General features: G+C 35.4%; 1 protein-coding gene across 1 annotated transcript in view; it reads left to right on the top strand.

Annotated features, from left to right (window-relative positions):
* LOC121384242 (V-type proton ATPase subunit B) overlaps positions 1–19,524 on the top strand; it is a 29,998-nt gene that overhangs the window by 4,353 nt on the left and 6,121 nt on the right. Inside the window, exons 2-13 of the mRNA XM_041514529.1 lie at positions 9,892–9,947; positions 10,791–10,889; positions 11,703–11,796; positions 12,474–12,551; positions 13,296–13,435; positions 14,159–14,263; positions 15,194–15,291; positions 16,311–16,434; positions 17,084–17,234; positions 17,616–17,698; positions 18,192–18,296; positions 19,190–19,319. Of these exons, the coding sequence (XP_041370463.1) occupies positions 9,892–9,947; positions 10,791–10,889; positions 11,703–11,796; positions 12,474–12,551; positions 13,296–13,435; positions 14,159–14,263; positions 15,194–15,291; positions 16,311–16,434; positions 17,084–17,234; positions 17,616–17,698; positions 18,192–18,296; positions 19,190–19,319 (1,263 nt within the window). The remainder of the gene's footprint in view (positions 1–9,891; positions 9,948–10,790; positions 10,890–11,702; positions 11,797–12,473; positions 12,552–13,295; positions 13,436–14,158; positions 14,264–15,193; positions 15,292–16,310; positions 16,435–17,083; positions 17,235–17,615; positions 17,699–18,191; positions 18,297–19,189; positions 19,320–19,524) is intronic.

Genomic DNA, 19,524 nt, shown 5'->3' with positions numbered 1-19,524 from the left:
TTCCCTCGGTTTGTTTTCATCAAGTTATGTTCAAGCAAAGTTAGCGGAAGTTTCTTATTTTGTTCAGTATATATATATATATATATATATATATATATATACACACACACACACACACACGCGCACAAAGTTTGTATATACACACACACACGCACACACACCGGTTTCTGATTCACAAACGGTCACAAACAAATTCAACTGGCCCTCCAATTATCACATTGAAATTTAACTGCACAGCCAAAATGAAAACTAGAATGTTCTTTGTTGAATAATAACCATGTGCTCACCATATATAGTCCGTTTGCTTCAAAAGAAAACCGATGAACTGACATGTAACTTCATAATGAATAAAGTTAAAATTCATATAAAAACATTTTCTTAAGTTTTAGCCCCATAGCAATTTAAATAACATTTTTTGAAAAAAAGAAAGAATCCAGTATAAATAAAAATGTTTCTTTGCAAATTACCATTAAATTATACAGATTAAATGTAATTTTTAATACAGGGGTGAAGACAAAATGCTAGAACAGCCAAGTAACGCAGCTTGACTTGCATTGCCTCTGTCAAATGTTGCAGTTAAATTAAATTTATAAATGTCTATGCCTTTCAAACTTATTAATATATGTTGGAGAAAACAATCCCTACAACCTTCGAAATGTAAAAGATAGAAATCTATTAATTCTAAAGCCTAAAATGTCTTTATTTAAACATGCTTTCAGTTACTCTGGACCAGTACTTTGGAATCTAAAGCTATCCGATCATCGCCAAATACTGCTGTTTTTAAATATAGACTCAAGAAATATTTTCTAAAATAATATCATTTGTACATATGTTTATTGCCATATATATATATGTATTTTCTATTTGTTCATAAATGTATGTATTGTAATTCTGTATTGTTTGTACCTGAGGGACTCAGGGAAGATTAGCTTTTGCTAACTCTCTTACCCTCATTAAATAAAGAATTTATTATTATTAGTATATTATTATGTTAAGTCTATTTTGTAAATATGAATAGCCTGCCCCCACCCAAAGCCTCCAATGTTAGTGTTTTAAAGCTATATCTCCCTCTTTAGGTGACATATCTGATTATTACTATTATTTAGTAAACTTGTATTTACTTAAAGTAAAGTAGGGCTAGTGAATTTTTAATCATGGCTAGTAAATTTTTTAAATCACTGATCCCATGACTAGTGGGTTTTATGAAAATTCTAGCAGCCTTGTAGAATCTACGTCCAAGACAGCCGTGCACTGTAACAACTTGTTCTGAATTTGAACTGAATTCAGTGGCAGCAATGGATTTATTCTTTCATTACCTGTACAGTAGTTAAAATGGAGCAGAGTTGGACACTGCTGAACAAACATTCGAATCTTTTTCTATAATTCATCTCTAATACACATGTATTAATCAGTATTAGACTCTATTATCATGCAGTATTTCCCTTATTTAATATTAATTTATGTATTCTAAATCTGTATGATGCTCAGATTTCATTACGTATGAAGGATTGCTGTCTAATTATAAATTTAGTAGAGCTAGCCACAATGTACGACACTATAGAGTATCAGTATGTTATTTTCAGTTTCCTGCCTGGAATATTGATTTTTATAATCCCAGGAACTTGTGGGTGTTCTGACATTTGAAATAGCAAAAAAATATGTTATTCAGACGTGATGCTTCAGGTCTGTGCAATTTTTTTTTTTGCATAACCTGAAAAGGGGTTATGCTAAAAGATTTTGCATAACCTATTTTGGTTTGCGTAACCTGTTTTTTTTGTTTATAATTAAAAAAAAAAATATATATACTTAATTTTGAGAAACAAGAGTGGCAATGTTAAGTAAAAAGTATATGTATACAAATGCTTAAGAGATTTAAAAATAATAATGATTAGAACTATTATAATAAGTTACCAAAACATAGTGAATGCTTGTTTAACGACACCCCAGCACAAAAATACATATCGGCTATTGGGTGTTTGTCAGGCTTGACCTATTATATAAAACACATCATCATGTGTGCATAACTACATGTGAATTAATAAGAATTCATTGCAAGGCAATCGCTTACCATTAATTTTATAATATTAGTCTTTTATGTGTATGTAATGTCATGACATTCAGTCGTGAGTGGGAGACTCGGTGCTATCTTCCTCATCTGAGGAACAATGGATACTGATACTGTCACTGTCATTATCACTGACACTGTTGTCATTGTCACTGTCGTTATCCAATTCGGAATTACAGTTAATAATAGGGTTACTGTGACTGGTTTACCCTGGTTGCTGATCCAGTTCGAGATTGTAATGACCATCACAATATCACCATTTTTGATTGGTTAAATTCGGCTATAACACCTTCTAACAACCAATGGGAATGCACCTATTTCGCAAGATATTTATACAAATTTGGCTGGTTACGGTACGCACTACACTGCGTTGGGAACAAGTCTAATGTTTGTACTCGCGATAAAAATATGTTGGTACGTTGCCGGGATTAATAATTCGGTAAATTTGACATGAACGGTAAATCGGTTATGCCAAATAAAATGGCATAACCAGTGCACGAACGAAACTGTCGTTCGTGCAATTTGTGCAGGCCTGTGCTTTACTGTGCTAATGTCTGGTTACCTGTGTAGAAATCAGCTTTATTTCTTTTGTACTTATGAATTTTATTTTCTTCAAAATACATCATCAATTTTTTATAACAATTTACAAATCATAAAATGTATGCTAACTTAGAAATCAAACATTTTACAAAATACTTATCTTTTGGAGAACTGATTATTTTCTTTGCACTTGGCTGTCAATGTGACACATTTTTTTGCCAGTATCAGGCAGACACCAGGTTTGAAAATTAGCAGTTGCCCGGTTGCCCATGGCAACCTTTATTGGCTAAGGGTGACTAAGAATTTTACAAAGGTAGTCTGTAGGGTGACCATCAATTTTAGGGTGTGGCGAGTGTGGTACCAGTTGAAAAAAGAAGGAAGGAAGGAAATATTTTATTTAACGACCCATTCAACACATTTTATTTACGGTTATATGGGGTCGGACATATGGTTAAGGACCACACAGATATTAAGAGAGGAAACCCGCTGTCGCCACTTCATGGGCTACTCTTTTCGATTAGCAGCAAGGGATCTTTTATATGCACCATCCCACAGTATAGCACATACCACAGCCTTTGATATACCAGTCGTGGTGCACTGGGTGGAGCAAAAAATAGCCCAATGGACCCACCGAGGGGGATCGATCCCAGACCGACCGCCCATGTACTATCCCACAGACAGGGTGGTACATACAACGGCCTTTGATATACCTGTCGTGGTGCCTGGCTGGAATGAGAAATAGCGCAATGGGGCCACCGACGGGGATCGATCTCACACCGACCGCGCATCGAGCGAGCAGTGTATTACTGGGCTACGTCCCGTCTCTATTTTCTTGCAGAAAGCCTGTATTATGTATACTACTGAAGAACCCCACTGCTTCCTCTTAACAGCAGCAAGGGATCTTTTATGTACATTTTGTTTTATAGGGTGTATACTACCAAATCAAATCCTATAGACGACAATAGTAACATATGTGGCTAAAACTCCTACCCGCAGTGTATCAATTGACATAAATGCCACAGATATAAATACTACCACCCCTCACCCTTAAAGAGAATCAGTTAAAATTGGGAGTCAAGCTGCACATTTCAGAGATAACAGGTAGTATCTATGACTACCCTAGTTCTGCACAAAATTTGAGTACCCTATACATGTACAAGGCTACTTGACACAGTGGTACTAGATGAAATAAAATTGCATAAATTTTTTGATCAGATGAAACAATTTTTTTTTTACAACTAACACACTCACATTTATCACCAATCACAGGACTTCTCTATCAAAAATTGGGTGCACCTCGAACTTTGACCCAGCTGGAAGTTATTTGGTTTAGTACTACCTACAGATAAAATAAGACAAACAATGAAGGGGTGGGGGTGCAAAGGTTTATTGATGGGGACTGAGGTCTGCAATCATGGCATCATAGGACAACACTACATTCCACATCTACAGGAGTTATATAATTGCTGCAATAGAAATTTGAATATTTAACAAAATAATTTAATCTTTTATTATCACATATTCAACCAAAAATGTGATTATCAGTATCAATGAATTACTTGTGGTCCATTTTTGCTAGCAGTGCTTAATCCTTTTTTGTAACGCTCTAGATTGCACACATATGTTCAATTCTGTGTACATTTATTTCTCATTTCTACGGTGACAACAGATGTAAACTGTGAATGGTGTGGACTCCGTGCATGAGCGAACCATGTTATTACTTTATTTCATATATATGTATATGTGTGCTTGTAACAAGGCCAGGTTTAGGCCAGGGTTCAGTTGTTTACCCATGCATATTTATAGACCTGTGTATTTCTTCACTTGTGCTTTACTCCAGTTTTTTTTAACATCTCTGTCAGGTGAATTGATGGGCTCTTGAGTGTGTAGTGCTAACTTCAGTGTATTATTGATTAACTGGCTAGTACTAGTGCCAGTAAAGTGTACATTGTACTAACATTATCAGGTATGCTTTACCCCCTCCTTGCCCCCCTAAATTAGGTAATTTATGATTGACATGATATATATATATATATATATATGTGTGTGTGTGTGTGTGTGTATATATGTGTGTGTATATATATGTGTGTGTGTATATATACTCTTCAAAAAAAGAAACGCAAAAGGGTACAAATGGGTTATAACTCCGATTTTATGTTTCCTACCGGTTCATGCTTTGTAAATATAAGGTCATTGCATGTCCCAAACACATTCCCACGGTTACATTCGATAAAACGCAGCTACTGTACAATAAAGTTCCAAAATGTGAATATTCGCAAAAACGCAGCCACGTGCAAACCATGTCACCACTGCACGTGCATTGTCTGCACGTGCAACATGAACACCGACAGTATAAAAGTGCAGGGTGTTCGCTTGCCTGGCCTCTGTATCTGGCCGACAGTTGACAATCCAGGACATGCCACGTGTCAGTGAACCGCAGAGAAACAATGCCATCGGCCGACTAGACGCAGGCGAATCCAGAACGGCCGTTGCCAGGGCATTCCATGTGTCCCCAAGCACCATCTCCAGACTGTGGGACCGTTACCAGCAACATGGATCAACACGTGACCTCCCTAGATCCGGTCGACCACGGGTCACTACCCCCGGGCAGGACTGCTACATCCGGGTACGCCACCTTCGGGAACGATTGACTACTGCCACCTCCACAGCCGCAGCAATACCAGGTTTGCGCAGGATATCCGACCAGACTGTACGGAACCGCCTACGTGAGGTAGGAATTCGTGCCAGACGTCCAGTTCGAGGTGTCATCTTAACACCACAACACCGTCGACTCCGACTGCAGTGGTGCCAGATTGATCGACAATGGCCTCAACTGCGATGGAGACAGGTGTGGTTCAGTGACGAGTCCCGATTTCTGCTCCGACGTCATGATGGAAGATGTCGCGTGTATAGGCGTCGTGGTGAACGTTAAGCGGCAAACTGCGTGCAGGAAGTGGACAGATTCGGCGGGGGTAGTGTCATGGTGTGGGCAGCCATCTCACACACTGGCAGAACTGACCTGGTCCACGTGCAGGGCAACCTGAATGCACAGGGCTACATTGACCAGATCCTCCGGCCACACATCGTTCCAGTTATGGCCAACGCCAACGCAGTGTTCCAACATGACAACGCCAGGCCTCACACAGCACGTCTCACAACGGCTTTCCTACAGAACAACAACATTAATGTCCTTCCTTGGCCATCGATATCACCGGATTTGAACCCAATTGAGCATCTATGGGACGAGTTGGACCGACGCCTCCGACAGCGACAACCACAGCCCCAGACCCTGCCCGAGCTGGCAGCAGCCTTGCAGGCCGAGTGGGCCACCATCCCCCGGGACGTCATCCGTACTCTGGTTGCTTCAATGGGCAGGCGGTGCCAGGCAGTTGTCAACACACGCGGAGGCCACACCCGGTATTGACTCCAGATGACCTTGACCTTGGTGGTGTGTCCTATCACTTACTCACAATGGACTAGAGTGAATTGTGAACAATCCTGCAACATTTGGTAATTATCGGACTCACCATTCAATAATTAAATCAATTCTCCAAATGTTACGACAATGTGGTTTTGCGTTTCTTCTTTTGAAGAGTATATGTGTGTGTGTGTATATATATATATAGAGGATTCATCATGAGTATTTTTTAATATGTAAAATATCAACCGAGTCGCTGTCGGTGATATGACGTCATCATGATTAGCACAAATTAGTTTGACATCACACATTTTAACTAAAACCTATGGGTAAGTTATAGAATAAATATTTTATATTACAATTGCAAGGATATCCGTTATTGTACAATTTATGATACCTACTAAAGGGTTTTATGGCACTTGCATGTACGTATGATGGTTAAAATAAGACGACATACAATTATGGTGATTTATGAAAAAAGACTAAGTTGGTTAAATGTTTGGGGTTTTTTTTATCAGTGATGAGTTCAAAAATTACATTAATATGCATCCTTTATCAATGCAAATTTGGGAATTTTTTGTGTTAAAATAACATAGTAACATTTTTACTCAGTTGAAAATTGATTAGCAAATTATGTAGTGATCTCTGAAAGTTACTTAGCAAATCACAATGCGATACTGAAATTTTTTTTCCCTGCAAATAAATTACATTGTCATTGAAAGATCCATACAAAAATTTGTATTTAATAAAAAATCTTATTCTTCATCTAAAATGTACAAGCCATCTAAAATCATTAGTAATGATTGCAGACCGCGTTAGACAGGCTTAATGGGAGATATTGATGATGTTTGACAGAAAACTTATTTCAATAATCTTGTGCATGTGTATACAGCATGGTTTTCCTGGCTTTACAAATCAATACTGTCTCAACTCTGGCCCACATGCATACAATCGATCAGTCAAAGGCTGTTCGCTAAATGTAGGCAACTGTGAGTGAGGTTCCAGTAGCCGGCTTAGACTACCCCCAAATAAGGGGGAGATGAATACTAAACAAATGTCTGCTTTCTATAGTACATGTACTTAGTTACTGACTTCCATGAATTTTCAGGTATACTACATGTACGTGTTGTAGTGCTCAAAATATGTTTTCACTTGTGCTCACAAATTACAATGACATCTTAAAATCGCCTTTATATAATGATTATCGATTATTCTAAAAAAATATTTGTTGCAGCCAGTGCACCACAACTGGTGTTACAAAGGCCATCTTAAGTGCTATCCTATCTGTGGGATATTGCGTATATAAGATCCCTATGCTGCTAATCATAAATAGTAGCTCATTGTGTGTCACCAGTGGGTTTCCTCTCTCGTTATCTCGTTAACTATATTTCTGACACCATATACATGTAACAATCATTAAATATAACATTCTTTTTTTCCTTATTTTAAGTTCTCAAGTAATATAATTATATATTATAATTATTTCTATTGGGGGAAAAGCCCAGCAGAAATCATAATTATTTATGAAAATTTGACAATTTAAAATGGAACAGGCCATTATAGTCATGTTATTGAACTAATTTTAAAATTAAAAAAATTCCAATTCTGGACACCATGGACTTTGTTCATCCAGCAGTGTTATATGATGATTAATGCCATCACTATATTTAACCACATTCCTCTGTAAAAACATTAGTGTCAGCAGAATGGCTTGATACAGGGAAGAAAGATAAATGTATTACACCTGAAGGAAATACTGTAGTATACAAAAACCCTACTAAAAACATTTGTAACTCCTGATATTAATCTGATGCCATATAACCGTAAATAAAATGTGTTGAGTGCGTCGTTAAATAAAACATTTCCTTTCCTTTCCTGATATTAAATGGGGGAGCAAAAAAAACCTGTGGTGTAATGTTTTTGTTTTGTTTTTAATTTAATTTTTTTTTTTTTAATTTGGCCATTTCCATTACCAGTAAATAAGAAATATTTGCCAATGATACATGTATGTACGTGTTCAGTCGCCATTTTGTATGGGGGTCATATAATCATATTTATCAGTCATTAATGCTGATTCATATTATTGAAATCAAGGTGCTGGTGTGTGATGTGTTAATATTTCAGCCATATTTTGTATATACATACATGTGCATATTGTGTTCTGTTACATGTACCCTTATTTTCTTATGATGTTTTTAATTATTGAAGTCGAAGGTCTAAGTGAGGGAACTTCATCGTGTGGCTAGAATTTTGACACATTATACATTAGCACTCAAAGCTTATTTATGGATACAGTTAATTTATTTACCAAAATATTAACAAGTACATGTACCAATTGATGTCTCAGTAAGGATGGTGCATATAACAGATCCCTTGCTGCTAAAGAAAAAAAAATGTAGCGGGTTTCCTCTTTAAGACTATATGTAAAAATTACCAAATGTTTGACATCCAATAGCTGATGATTAATAAAACATCTAGTGCTCTAGTGGTGTTGTTAAACAAAACAAACAGATTTTATGGAAACCAGACTTTACATATCTATAGGTTATTCACCATATCATAACTGAATTAAGATAGCTATAATGATTACAACTGTTCTGAATATATTTAGTTGCAATGGAAGCATCTGTTGCATAGGTACTTGATGACAGAATAATAAACCATTTCACAATGACACTAGTACATGATACAGTCACGGTGGTTACTGCATTGAGTTAGCCACAGTGAACGAAAGCCTGTTGCAATCCATAAATGTCTACCATTGTTTTTAAATAAAATAGCAGACCCTCCCCCCATAGTCCGACAAACATTCAGTACTACTTTTGTTTTGTTTTATTTTGTTTTAACAGCACACTATCCTACGCGTTTTGGTTTGCGTTTTATTCCCGACCAGGACGAAGTGAGGATTTTACCCCGCCCATAATGCAAATTTTAAAACACGAAACTACATGAGAAAAATTTAAAAATAAGTACAAAATTATATATATATATTTTTTATTTTTTGGGTAGTGGGGGGTGGGGGGTGGGGGGGTATATTGTGATATATTGAGAATAATTAAATTATCCTGGCATCAAGTGCCTATGATCTGTTGCACAATAATTAATAATTCAATTTCCACTGCATTCATTACAATTTAACGTCATCCCATTGGTTCAGCCATAGCAACATGAGTTTGTTCATTTCTCGTTGAATGTCAAAATAACGTCATATCTGATGACGTCACTTTATATTGGTACTTTGTCGTATTGAGAATTATTGTTTATAACCAAAAAAATAATAATAAAAATAAAAATAAATATGAACTTTTATTATTATTTACAAATTTAAATAATATTTACATGTACACCACTAAAATGCTTTCATATATAAATATAATTATAATAGTCATAATTATATACAGTGCACATGTGGGTTAAATGTTTTATTATTATTTGTTTTAATTTTTTTTTTGACATCTATTCATTAATGGTGTTGTTTGGTTCTCATCCAAATTCATTTAAATAATGCCAGAAATGGCTAATTATTACTTTCAATTTAACATAACGCTATATTAATTATCAGTTACTTAAAACTGTCGCGTTTTTAATGAAAATATTGATTTGTTGTGTTACATTTTATTACCAGAAGTGGTAGTATGGTATTTAAATAAAAAAATATTACGATCCGCACCAAGTGTATATTTCGGAACTTTTTTGAATGAACGCAGAACATGATGAATCATGATGGAATATACCGATAAATATTTGCTTTACCTATGTTTTATCAAGCATTTCTCCTTGAATTAACTTCTAGTTTTTCAATTCTAGAATAGGGCCTTTGCCACCCTCTGAATAAATGACTCTGAATAAATTTACTTTTGTTTTTCAGCATATAACACAGTCTCTGGTGTGAATGGTCCTTTGGTAATTCTTGATGATGTCAAGGTAAGAATATTTTATACTGGTATTTTTTGTTATAACATGAATCTTTTAACATTGTAAAGTAATTTGATAATAATCGTCTAGTGAAATATAAACCAAGTCGCACACTGAATTAAATAATTTGAATGTGGCATCCATGATGGAAGTTGATCATGTTAACACTTTTGTAATTAAAAAAAAAATTGAGTAGTATTGCGTCTTTTTTGTGTTTGTATTAATAAAATGTGTGCTTCTTGTTTGGGTATAGATTTTCAAAAATTCAAATAAATTCCTTGAAATAATTAAATTTTATTTTGTGAGTAGTGAATATATAAAAACATTTCCTTCCATCACATTCAGTTTCCAATGAAATACTTTCCGAAATATCCATTCTTAATATATTACTAGTATCTGACTTGCTTAAAGGGACATTCCTGAGTTTGCTGCAATTTTAAAGATGTTTTCGACTAACAGAGACTTTTTAACGATTGTAATTACATACCAAATATATTTTTCTGCATAAAATATTAGTGGCTGTATATTAAACGTGTTTCTGATCGTTCTAATATTTGTACTAGGTTAAATTTCATTATATTTCCTAAAATTTATTTTTTCGTACGTACAAAATTATTTGAAGACAAAATCTAATTTGGGCTTCTTACAAATATTAAGACGACCAGAAACACATTGAATATATAGACACTGATATTCTAAACAAGAAACTATATTTAATATGTAAGTTTAATCGTAGAAATATTTTATTAGTCGGAAACATCTTACAATGCAGCAAACTCAGGAATGTCCCTTTAATAATATAATTATGTACATTTAATTTGTAACCGTGACTCATTATTTTTCATACTATAGTTTCCCAAGTATGCTGAGATCGTGCAACTCACATTGGCTGATGGCAGCGTTAGAAGTGGACAGGTGTTGGAAGTCAGTGGATCAAAGGCTGTGGTTCAGGTATGTTTGAAATATTCACATATTGGTAATTCAAGGGCTGGGTTTTTTTAATGATTGTGGAGCACACATGAAGATACAGACAAATTGTTATTATTGCAGTTTGAAAATATTATTTTACTGTGATGAAAGATAAACAGTAAAATACTTTTTTAGATTGTTTCTGTATGTTTAGATTGATGGAGTGTCTGGTCTGAATTATTATTAATTAATTATTGATATTAAAATGTTTCTTTTATATCTACAAAAACGTATTGCAATAAAATATGTTATCACAATGCATTTATATACATTGAAACATTGCATTGAAAAATTGGCAATGCTGTAGAGATTGCCGCAGAGAATTAAAAACGTTTTGGCTGTGGAGAATATTATTTCTTTTCAACATTGCTTGTCCTCAAACAAGTGCACTCCCCTTCCCCACCCCCTATGACTAGTAGCCTGGTCCAAACATCCCAAAAGCCAATGGGATGGCCTAAAATCTTCTACTGTATGCTCCCTCTAGTTCGGTTCCTTCGCAGTTTGTTTCGGACATCTTTTATTTTGGCTCTGTTTTATTCAGAGTCATCTCTCGGTTTTTCTTTTCTTTATTGCTTGTTTTATATGTGGATTATATTCCTACATATAGCTTTAACATTATGTTGTTGTATTTTGGATGTAATTCACTTGTTCTACATGTGATTGTTTTCCAAATATTTTTTTTCTCCACAGCATGTGTTTTTGTGTGGACATTTTCTAAGTTGCAGGGGTTGTACATTGCAATATCAACTGCCTTTTGAAATTTTAATTTTAATGTTATTTTTGAATTCTTAACAGGTGTTCGAAGGCACTTCAGGAATAGATGCAAAACACACAACATGCGAGTTCACAGGAGACATCTTGAGAATGCCAGTATCAGAGGATATGTTAGGTTTGTAATGACTTTCTAAATCAGTTTACCATATTTTGACACCCAATAGCCGATGTATTTTTTGTGCTGGGGTGCATTCATTCATTTATTCATTCTAAATGAGAACACTGAGGTTCTACTACTACTAGTAAGAAGGGTTACTGTGCAGCTGCTGTAATTGTATTACTGAATTAAAATATTTCACTTTAGTTTCTTTTAGTTAGAGCTATTGCAAAATTATCACAAAAACTGTTGCTGCTCTCTCACTCCCATGCCCATCACCTAGTGGTCGATTCTAGAGCAGCATTTAGGCTATAATATTAATAATAAACATTGGAATGCAAACCTTTGTTTCAGTTAAAAGTGGCAACATGTTCACTTTTGTGAGTTATATACTTTTTAGTTGCTATGCCTATGTAAATGTATTCACACTGTATTGCTTGGTGTAAACTCTTATTCATAGATGATACACATATTTAATGCAGACGTTGCCGTTTAAGGGGAGCTATAACTTGCTACCCATCACTCCCAAGAGACTAGTTCAAGGAGGATCATTTCCAGGTCCCCTTAGGATGTATATTTATATGGCATCATTATGGTAATATCTTAAATGGCACTCCATAATCTAAATTAGGGGAGCAGTTTATCACTCACCTCAAAAATGTTTTATGTTGACCTCTGTTTTTTCTTGTTCACAGGTCGTGTATTTAATGGCTCTGGGAAACCCATTGACAAAGGTCCGCCAGTGTTGGCAGAAGACTTTCTTGATATTCAAGGTACACAATTCACTAACATATTTCTGTTCCCATTTGGATGAAGTACAGTTGCTTTGCATGATGCTTTAATAGAGAGAGGGCGGGGTGTGTGTGTAAAAAGATGTGCCCAAAAGACAAAAATCAGTCTGCACTTGAAATGTTTCAGTAATTGTGGGGAAGCTACTGTCCCCACCCCAGCTCCACCAACCTCCCAGTCATCTAATATACCTATACTGTTCTCATACACATCTGATTATAACAATCATTTCCATTTTAATTTTTAGCTCAGTTGATTAACATGTTGTCTATTAGATGGTTGTACATGGTTGTGTATTTATTTGATGAAGGGGGTGGATATAGCCCAGTGATAAAGTGTTCGCTTGATGCGTGGTTGGTCTAGGATCGATCCCCGTCGGTGGACCTATTGCGCTATTTTTAGTTCCAGCCAGTGCTCCACAACTGAAATGGCAGCAGCGGGTTTTCTCTATCAAAATCTGTGTGGTCCTTAACCTTATGTCCGGCACCATATAACCATAAATAAAATGTCGAGTGTGTCGTTAAATAAAACATTTCTTTCCTTATTTGTTAAATATTCTTTAGTTCAGATGGTTAAAAAATGATGGTTGTTCATGGTTGTGTATTTATTTGTTATATATTCTTTAGGTCAGCTGATTAAGAAATAATAGTTACACGATTGTGTATTTATTTCTTATATATATTCTTTGAGAAATGCTGGTTGTACATGGTAGTGTATGTATTTGTTAGGCCAGCCGATCAACCCGTGGTCTCGTATTTACCCCGAGGAGATGATTCAGACTGGTATCTCGGCTATAGACACTATGAACAGTATTGCCAGAGGACAGAAGATTCCAATATTCTCAGCTGCTGGATTGCCACATAATGAAGTGAGCATGATTCTTGAATTACTATATGTTATTCAACAGATAGAATTGTGTGTAGTATTTTGGTGAACTGGTCAGTTAAATTTCATTTCATTAATTACCGTAAATCCTTGAATGGAGGCATAGGTTTCTATTTTAAGGCAGGCCTTCATTTCTTTCTAGAAGCTCTGAGACCTGTTCCACAACGTGATCTTAACACTAAGGTCACCTTAACTGCATAACTACCGTATATATTTCAGGTGATTTTAGGATTAAGATCGCTTCATGAAATGCGACCCTGGCCTTTAATCAAGGCAGGCTTCTATTCAAGGGTTTATAGTATTTCAGCATTATTAAAAAAGAAGAAAGATATTACTAAAACTGATTATTGAATAACATTGTTCTCTTTGTTTATTTTTGTCTCCTCAGATGAAACATCTCCACTAATGAATTCAATTTTCATGAGACAAAACTACTTCCATTGTCTTTACAAGCAGTGATATTTCTTACAATAAATTCTAATGTATTGTAATGTAAAATGAATATGATAACTAAATTTGAAAATATTGAAATAATCTTGAAAGTAGGTTAGTTGTCTTTTACACCTTTCATATTAAGTTGATGAGGGGTACAGAGATGCATTAACACTAATACCCCTCCTTCAAGCTCTCTCATCAAAAACAATTTTGTACCATTTGCTGGCTGATGAAATGGAATGTTAAGAAAGTTATGATGTGTTTGTTTCAGATTGCTGCTCAGATCTGTCGACAGGGTGGATTGGTGAAGCTGCCAGGGAAGAGTGTGTTGGATGACCATGACGATAACTTCGCCATTGTGTTTGCTGCCATGGGTGTATGCAGATTTTTAATACTTACGTCTTTAAAATAGATCACTCCGTTTAATTTCCTTGTATGCAGTTATTCATTTTATGGTTATGTTATTTCATGTTTATAATGGCCTGTTTAGTTTTACACTGTACTAAGGTCAGTGACAGACACTTTCTGTACAGTCATGTACCCAGTTTACTATTATTGTAAGGAGATACAAAGTGATGTCATTCGAATAATGATGTCATCCAAATGAAAAGAAAGTGCTGTATTATTACTATGCTTTGCCACATAAAAAAGTGTACTCAACTTCTTCATATCTGTAGGTTTGTAGTTTTAATAATTTAGACAACAAATATGACATTTAGGTTTAAAAAGGTGAAAGAAAAGGGTACTTTTTGTCAAATATAACCTATAACAAAATGACTGTTGTGTATGGGAATTATCCATTGTTGACTTGAACAAAATGGTAAAAATCCTTTTTTTGGATCAATATCTGTTGATTCTGAAAATGCTATTTAATTAAAACTGGAGTTGTGTTTGTTTTCACTATATTTATGACACAAGAAGTTCTTTTCCAACTAGGTTTTAATGCACTGTTGGTATTCTTTAATTAGGTCAATTTAGCTGTTTATTTTCTTGTAGGGGGCGGGATGTAGCCCAGTGGTACAGCAGTCGCTCGATGTGCTGTCAGTGTGGGATCGATGCCCGTCGGTGGGCCCATTGGGCTATTTCTTGTTCCAGCCAGTGCACCACGACTGGTATATCAAAGGCCGTGGTATGTGTTATCCTGTCTGTGGGATGGTGCATATAAAAGATCCCTTGCTGCTAATTGAAAAGAGTAGCCCATGAAGTGGCGACAGTGGGTTTCCTAACTGAATACCTGTGTGACGCCATATAACCATAAATAAAATGTGTTGAGTGCGTCGTTAAATAAAACATTTCCTTCTTGTAGGTAAACATGGAGACAGCTAGATTTTTCAAACAGGACTTTGAAGAAAATGGCTCCATGGAGAATGTGTGTCTGTTCTTAAACTTGGCTAATGATCCCACGTAAGTGTTTAGTGACTAATCCACACAGTGGGATTAGTTTATTGTGTAAATACAGTGAAACCCCTCTAAACCAGACACTCACAGGACAATGTAAATATATGGGTTAAGGGGGTATACTGTTTAGAGAGGTTACATTATGCACTGATATTAGAAAAGGGACTGAAAAATGTTTGGTTTTGAGATAATTCCGGTTTATAGAGTTTCTGGTATGTCAGTAAACAATTAAGTAGTAGGCTTAATAATAAATATTTGAAACAATTCTAAATCTATTTTTAAAATTGTTATAGGAAAACCCTTATAATAATGCAACTTTTATAATATTATTTTCTATGCAAACATTTGTACAAATCAATGCCAAAGGAAATCAGATTGTGTAAATAATTTTAAGTCTGTCCATATTTTCCATTACTCAAAATATTTTTTTGGGTATCGGATAATTGGTCATGAATCAAACAGATAGCAGAGAAAAATAGTCCAAACATTACAAAAATAGCAACAATCAAATTATCACACACATTTTGTCCTTACTTTGACCATACAGTTTTTATAAAATCCACTAGCCATGGGATCAGTGATTTTAAAAATGTACTAGCCACAATTAAAAATTCACTAGCCCTACTTTACTTTAAGTTAATACAATTTTACTAAATAATAGTAATTATCGGATATAATACCTAAAGAGGGAGATGGAGCTCAAAAACACTAACATTGGGAGGTGGGGTGGGGGCAAGTTATTCATATTTACAAAATAGACTTGACTGCAACATTTGACCAAAAAATATTCACTAGCCGTCGGGCATGGCAATAGTAGTTATTTACTAGCCCAACATTGAATATCACTAGCTATGGAAGTGGGGCTACCATAATCTAGAAGCCCTGCCATATTTTAAAAACTGTTTCGGGTAATCGTTTAAGATTAAATTTTCCATTAAATGTTTTCTATAATTATAGACCATATCTCTGTCTTTTATTTAATAAAAAGATCCGAAAACAAATAGTTGACTGTTTTTTATTTCCAGCATTGAGAGGATTATCACGCCCCGTATTGCCCTGACCGCGGCCGAGTTTTTAGCATACCAGTGTGAGAAGCACGTGTTGGTCATCTTAACAGACATGTCATCATACGCTGAGGCTCTTCGAGAGGTGGGATACTTTCTACACTATATAAACTGATGATTTTTATGCATGCTATGTTTTAAAAAGAAAATGGGCAGAATTTACAATGCTTGTAAGACATAAACAGGCTTTGTAAATTCGTCCGATGCAATATAACCGAAAATAAAAAATGTGTTGAGTGCGTCGTTAAATAAAACATTTCTTTCCTTATTTTCTTGTAAATTCGGCCCTATATTGTTACAGTACTATGATTTCATTTCTCAACCTATTGACATTTACCTCTACTCCAGTGGACTGATCCAAACGTCCCAAGTCAACCATCGGCTAAATGTTCTCTTGATTAATTAATCAATATGCTCTAGTCAGGGTTGTAGCTAGTGGGGGGGGGACACTAACTTGTTATTGATATTGACGTTTTAAGTATGTAATCTCCCTGAAATGGTTGCAGAATGGTATTTCAGAGCCACTAGATTTCAAAATTTCCCTCAGTGACTTGCGCCTTCCATGCTTCTTTATTCCAATAATTCATCTCCCCCCCCCCCCCCCCCCCCCCCCCCCCCAAAAAAAATCCTAGCCCTGCTAGTGGTGTAATTAAACAAAACAAAATTATAAAAGAAAACAAACTTTAACTTTGCTGTGGCAGGGATGTACTAATTGTGTGTCTTGTTTATTACAGGTCTCGGCAGCTAGAGAGGAGGTACCAGGTCGTCGTGGTTTCCCTGGTTACATGTACACCGATTTGGCAACTGTGTACGAGCGGGCAGGTCGAGTAGAAGGTCGCAACGGCTCCATCACTCAGATCCCCATTCTCACCATGCCAAACGATGGTCAGTGTTTACTAGTGCTGTCTCAACTATTACTTAGTAGTTGAATAGCTGGAGGCACCAGGCTCTTTCTTTGAGGGTTCAGAATTTACTTTGATCTTTAGTTTATTGTGAAGTTCAAGTCATTCTTTTTTAAAATAACATTTAAGGATATTCAACCCTCAAAATAAGTTGTGAATGAGTGACCAGGTTTCATATTGGTTACGACTTGGTGTTTTTTCGTAACTGATTCGCTGTCATTTTTTTATTTGCAGTGCATATTTCTCATGTTAAAAACATTATTTTACTGTGTGTCATTTTTGTACCAACTGTGTATAACTATATTTTGGGTAAGTCTTAGTTGTGTTTCTATCTGTTTATATAATAAAATGTTTATTATTTTAGATATCACCCATCCCATCCCTGATTTGACTGGATATATCACTGAAGGACAAATTTATGTTGACAGACAACTACACAATCGACAGGTAAGTTCAGTATTACCTGTATTTATTACAATAACCATGTGTTCAATAAAAATAATTCCATTGTCGTTCATAAGTTATCTGCATCGTTTGGTATTGCCATAATATTAAAATATTGAAGTTTGAAGGAACATGTCATACAGTTAGGAACAGTTCTGCACAGGTGTATGGTGTACCTTACTTTAAATGTTTTACCGAACTCCAGTAATGCAGGGTAAATGTGTTTTTTTTACTTCTTTATGCATCTATTATTTTTACTTCATTCTTTATTTAACTATTATTTTTTCTTCTTTATTTATCTATTATTTCCCACTGGTATTCCATGACTGGTATGTTAAAAGCTATAGGATGTACTATTCTGTCCAGAAAAGTGCTTTTCATAAAGCCCAGTTGCTAGTCATAGTAATCTATGTCACAATTACTCTGTTAGACAACAAATAGCCATTGATAAACAAAAGCATTATCTAGCTAGCAAACATTGTTTTTTTGGTTCTAGATTTACCCACCGATCAATGTATTACCATCGCTGTCTCGATTGATGAAGTCTGCTATTGGGGATGGAATGACACGAGAAGATCATGCTGATGTCTCCAACCAGTTGGTAAGTGTGTTATTTAACATCAAACCAGTTGGTAAGTGTGTTATTTAACATCAAACCAGTTGGTAAGTGTGTTATTTATCATCAAACCAGTTGGTAAATGTGTTATTTATCATCAAACCAGTTGGTAAGTGTGTTATTTAACATCAAACCAGTTGGTAAGTGTGTTATTTAACATCAAACCAGTTGGTAAGTGTGTTATTTAACATCAAACCAGTTGGTAAGTGTGTTATTTATCTTCACTTACTCAGACACACACTAGCCCCCCTTTTTTTTTCTTCAACTTATCCTGACCTCAAATCTTTAATCATTTGACCAGAACAGGAAGCAGAGGACTCATTGGAAGATTTTAAGCCATCCCATTGGAATGTTCTACTATCATAGAGGGGGAAAATGCCATTTGTTTGAGGTCAAGTTAAGTATTCATAAAAAGGACAACGATCCCAAGTTTTCCTATAAATTGGGTCATGGTTAAACATTCATTATGTGCTGGGTGGGACCTAACCCAGTGGTGAAGTGATGCACCTGGTGTATGATCAGTCTAGGATCAATCCTTGTCAGTAGGCTCATTGGGCTATTTCTCATTCCAGCTAGTACTTCACTGCTGGTATAGCAAAGGCCATGGTATGTACTATCCCGTCTGTGGGATGGTGCAGATAAAAGATACCTTGCTACTAATTGAAAAGAGTAGCTTATATGTCTGATACCATATAAACAAATAATGTGTTGAGTGTGTCGTTAAATCAAACATTTCTTTCTTTCATTATGTACTATACTAATGTTACTACTTGTGTACACAATGCATTGTTTTTTGTTTTTTTAGTGTTTAAAATTATATTGTTAACAAGAGGTCGTTATCTCGTGAAATTAAAAAAACCTATAATTTATTATTCCAGTATGCATGCTATGCTATTGGTAAAGATGTTCAGTCTATGAAAGCTGTGGTTGGTGAAGAGGCTTTGACACCAGAAGATTTACTGTATTTAGAGTTCCTGACCAAGTTTGAAAAGAACTTCATTTCACAAGGTAAATAAAACACTTTTACAGGCTAACAAAAGTCTGATCATTCTTCAGTCACATTTTCCGATATAAAGCTTGTCATGGATAATTTTAAACTAGAGACGCTGTGATATAAAGTTGCAAAAGGTTTTTATCATTCATTTACAATATTATGGAGCTTTGGAAGATGCCCAGTGGGAAAGCATTTGCTTGATACGCGGTAGGTCTGGGA

The sequence above is a fragment of the Gigantopelta aegis genome, chromosome 10 (genome assembly GCF_016097555.1).
Source record: "Gigantopelta aegis isolate Gae_Host chromosome 10, Gae_host_genome, whole genome shotgun sequence".
Classification (NCBI taxonomy): domain Eukaryota; kingdom Metazoa; phylum Mollusca; class Gastropoda; order Neomphalida; family Peltospiridae; genus Gigantopelta; species Gigantopelta aegis.
The sequence above is the reverse complement of the archived record's forward strand: the minus strand, read 5'-3'. Positions and strand labels throughout refer to the sequence as shown.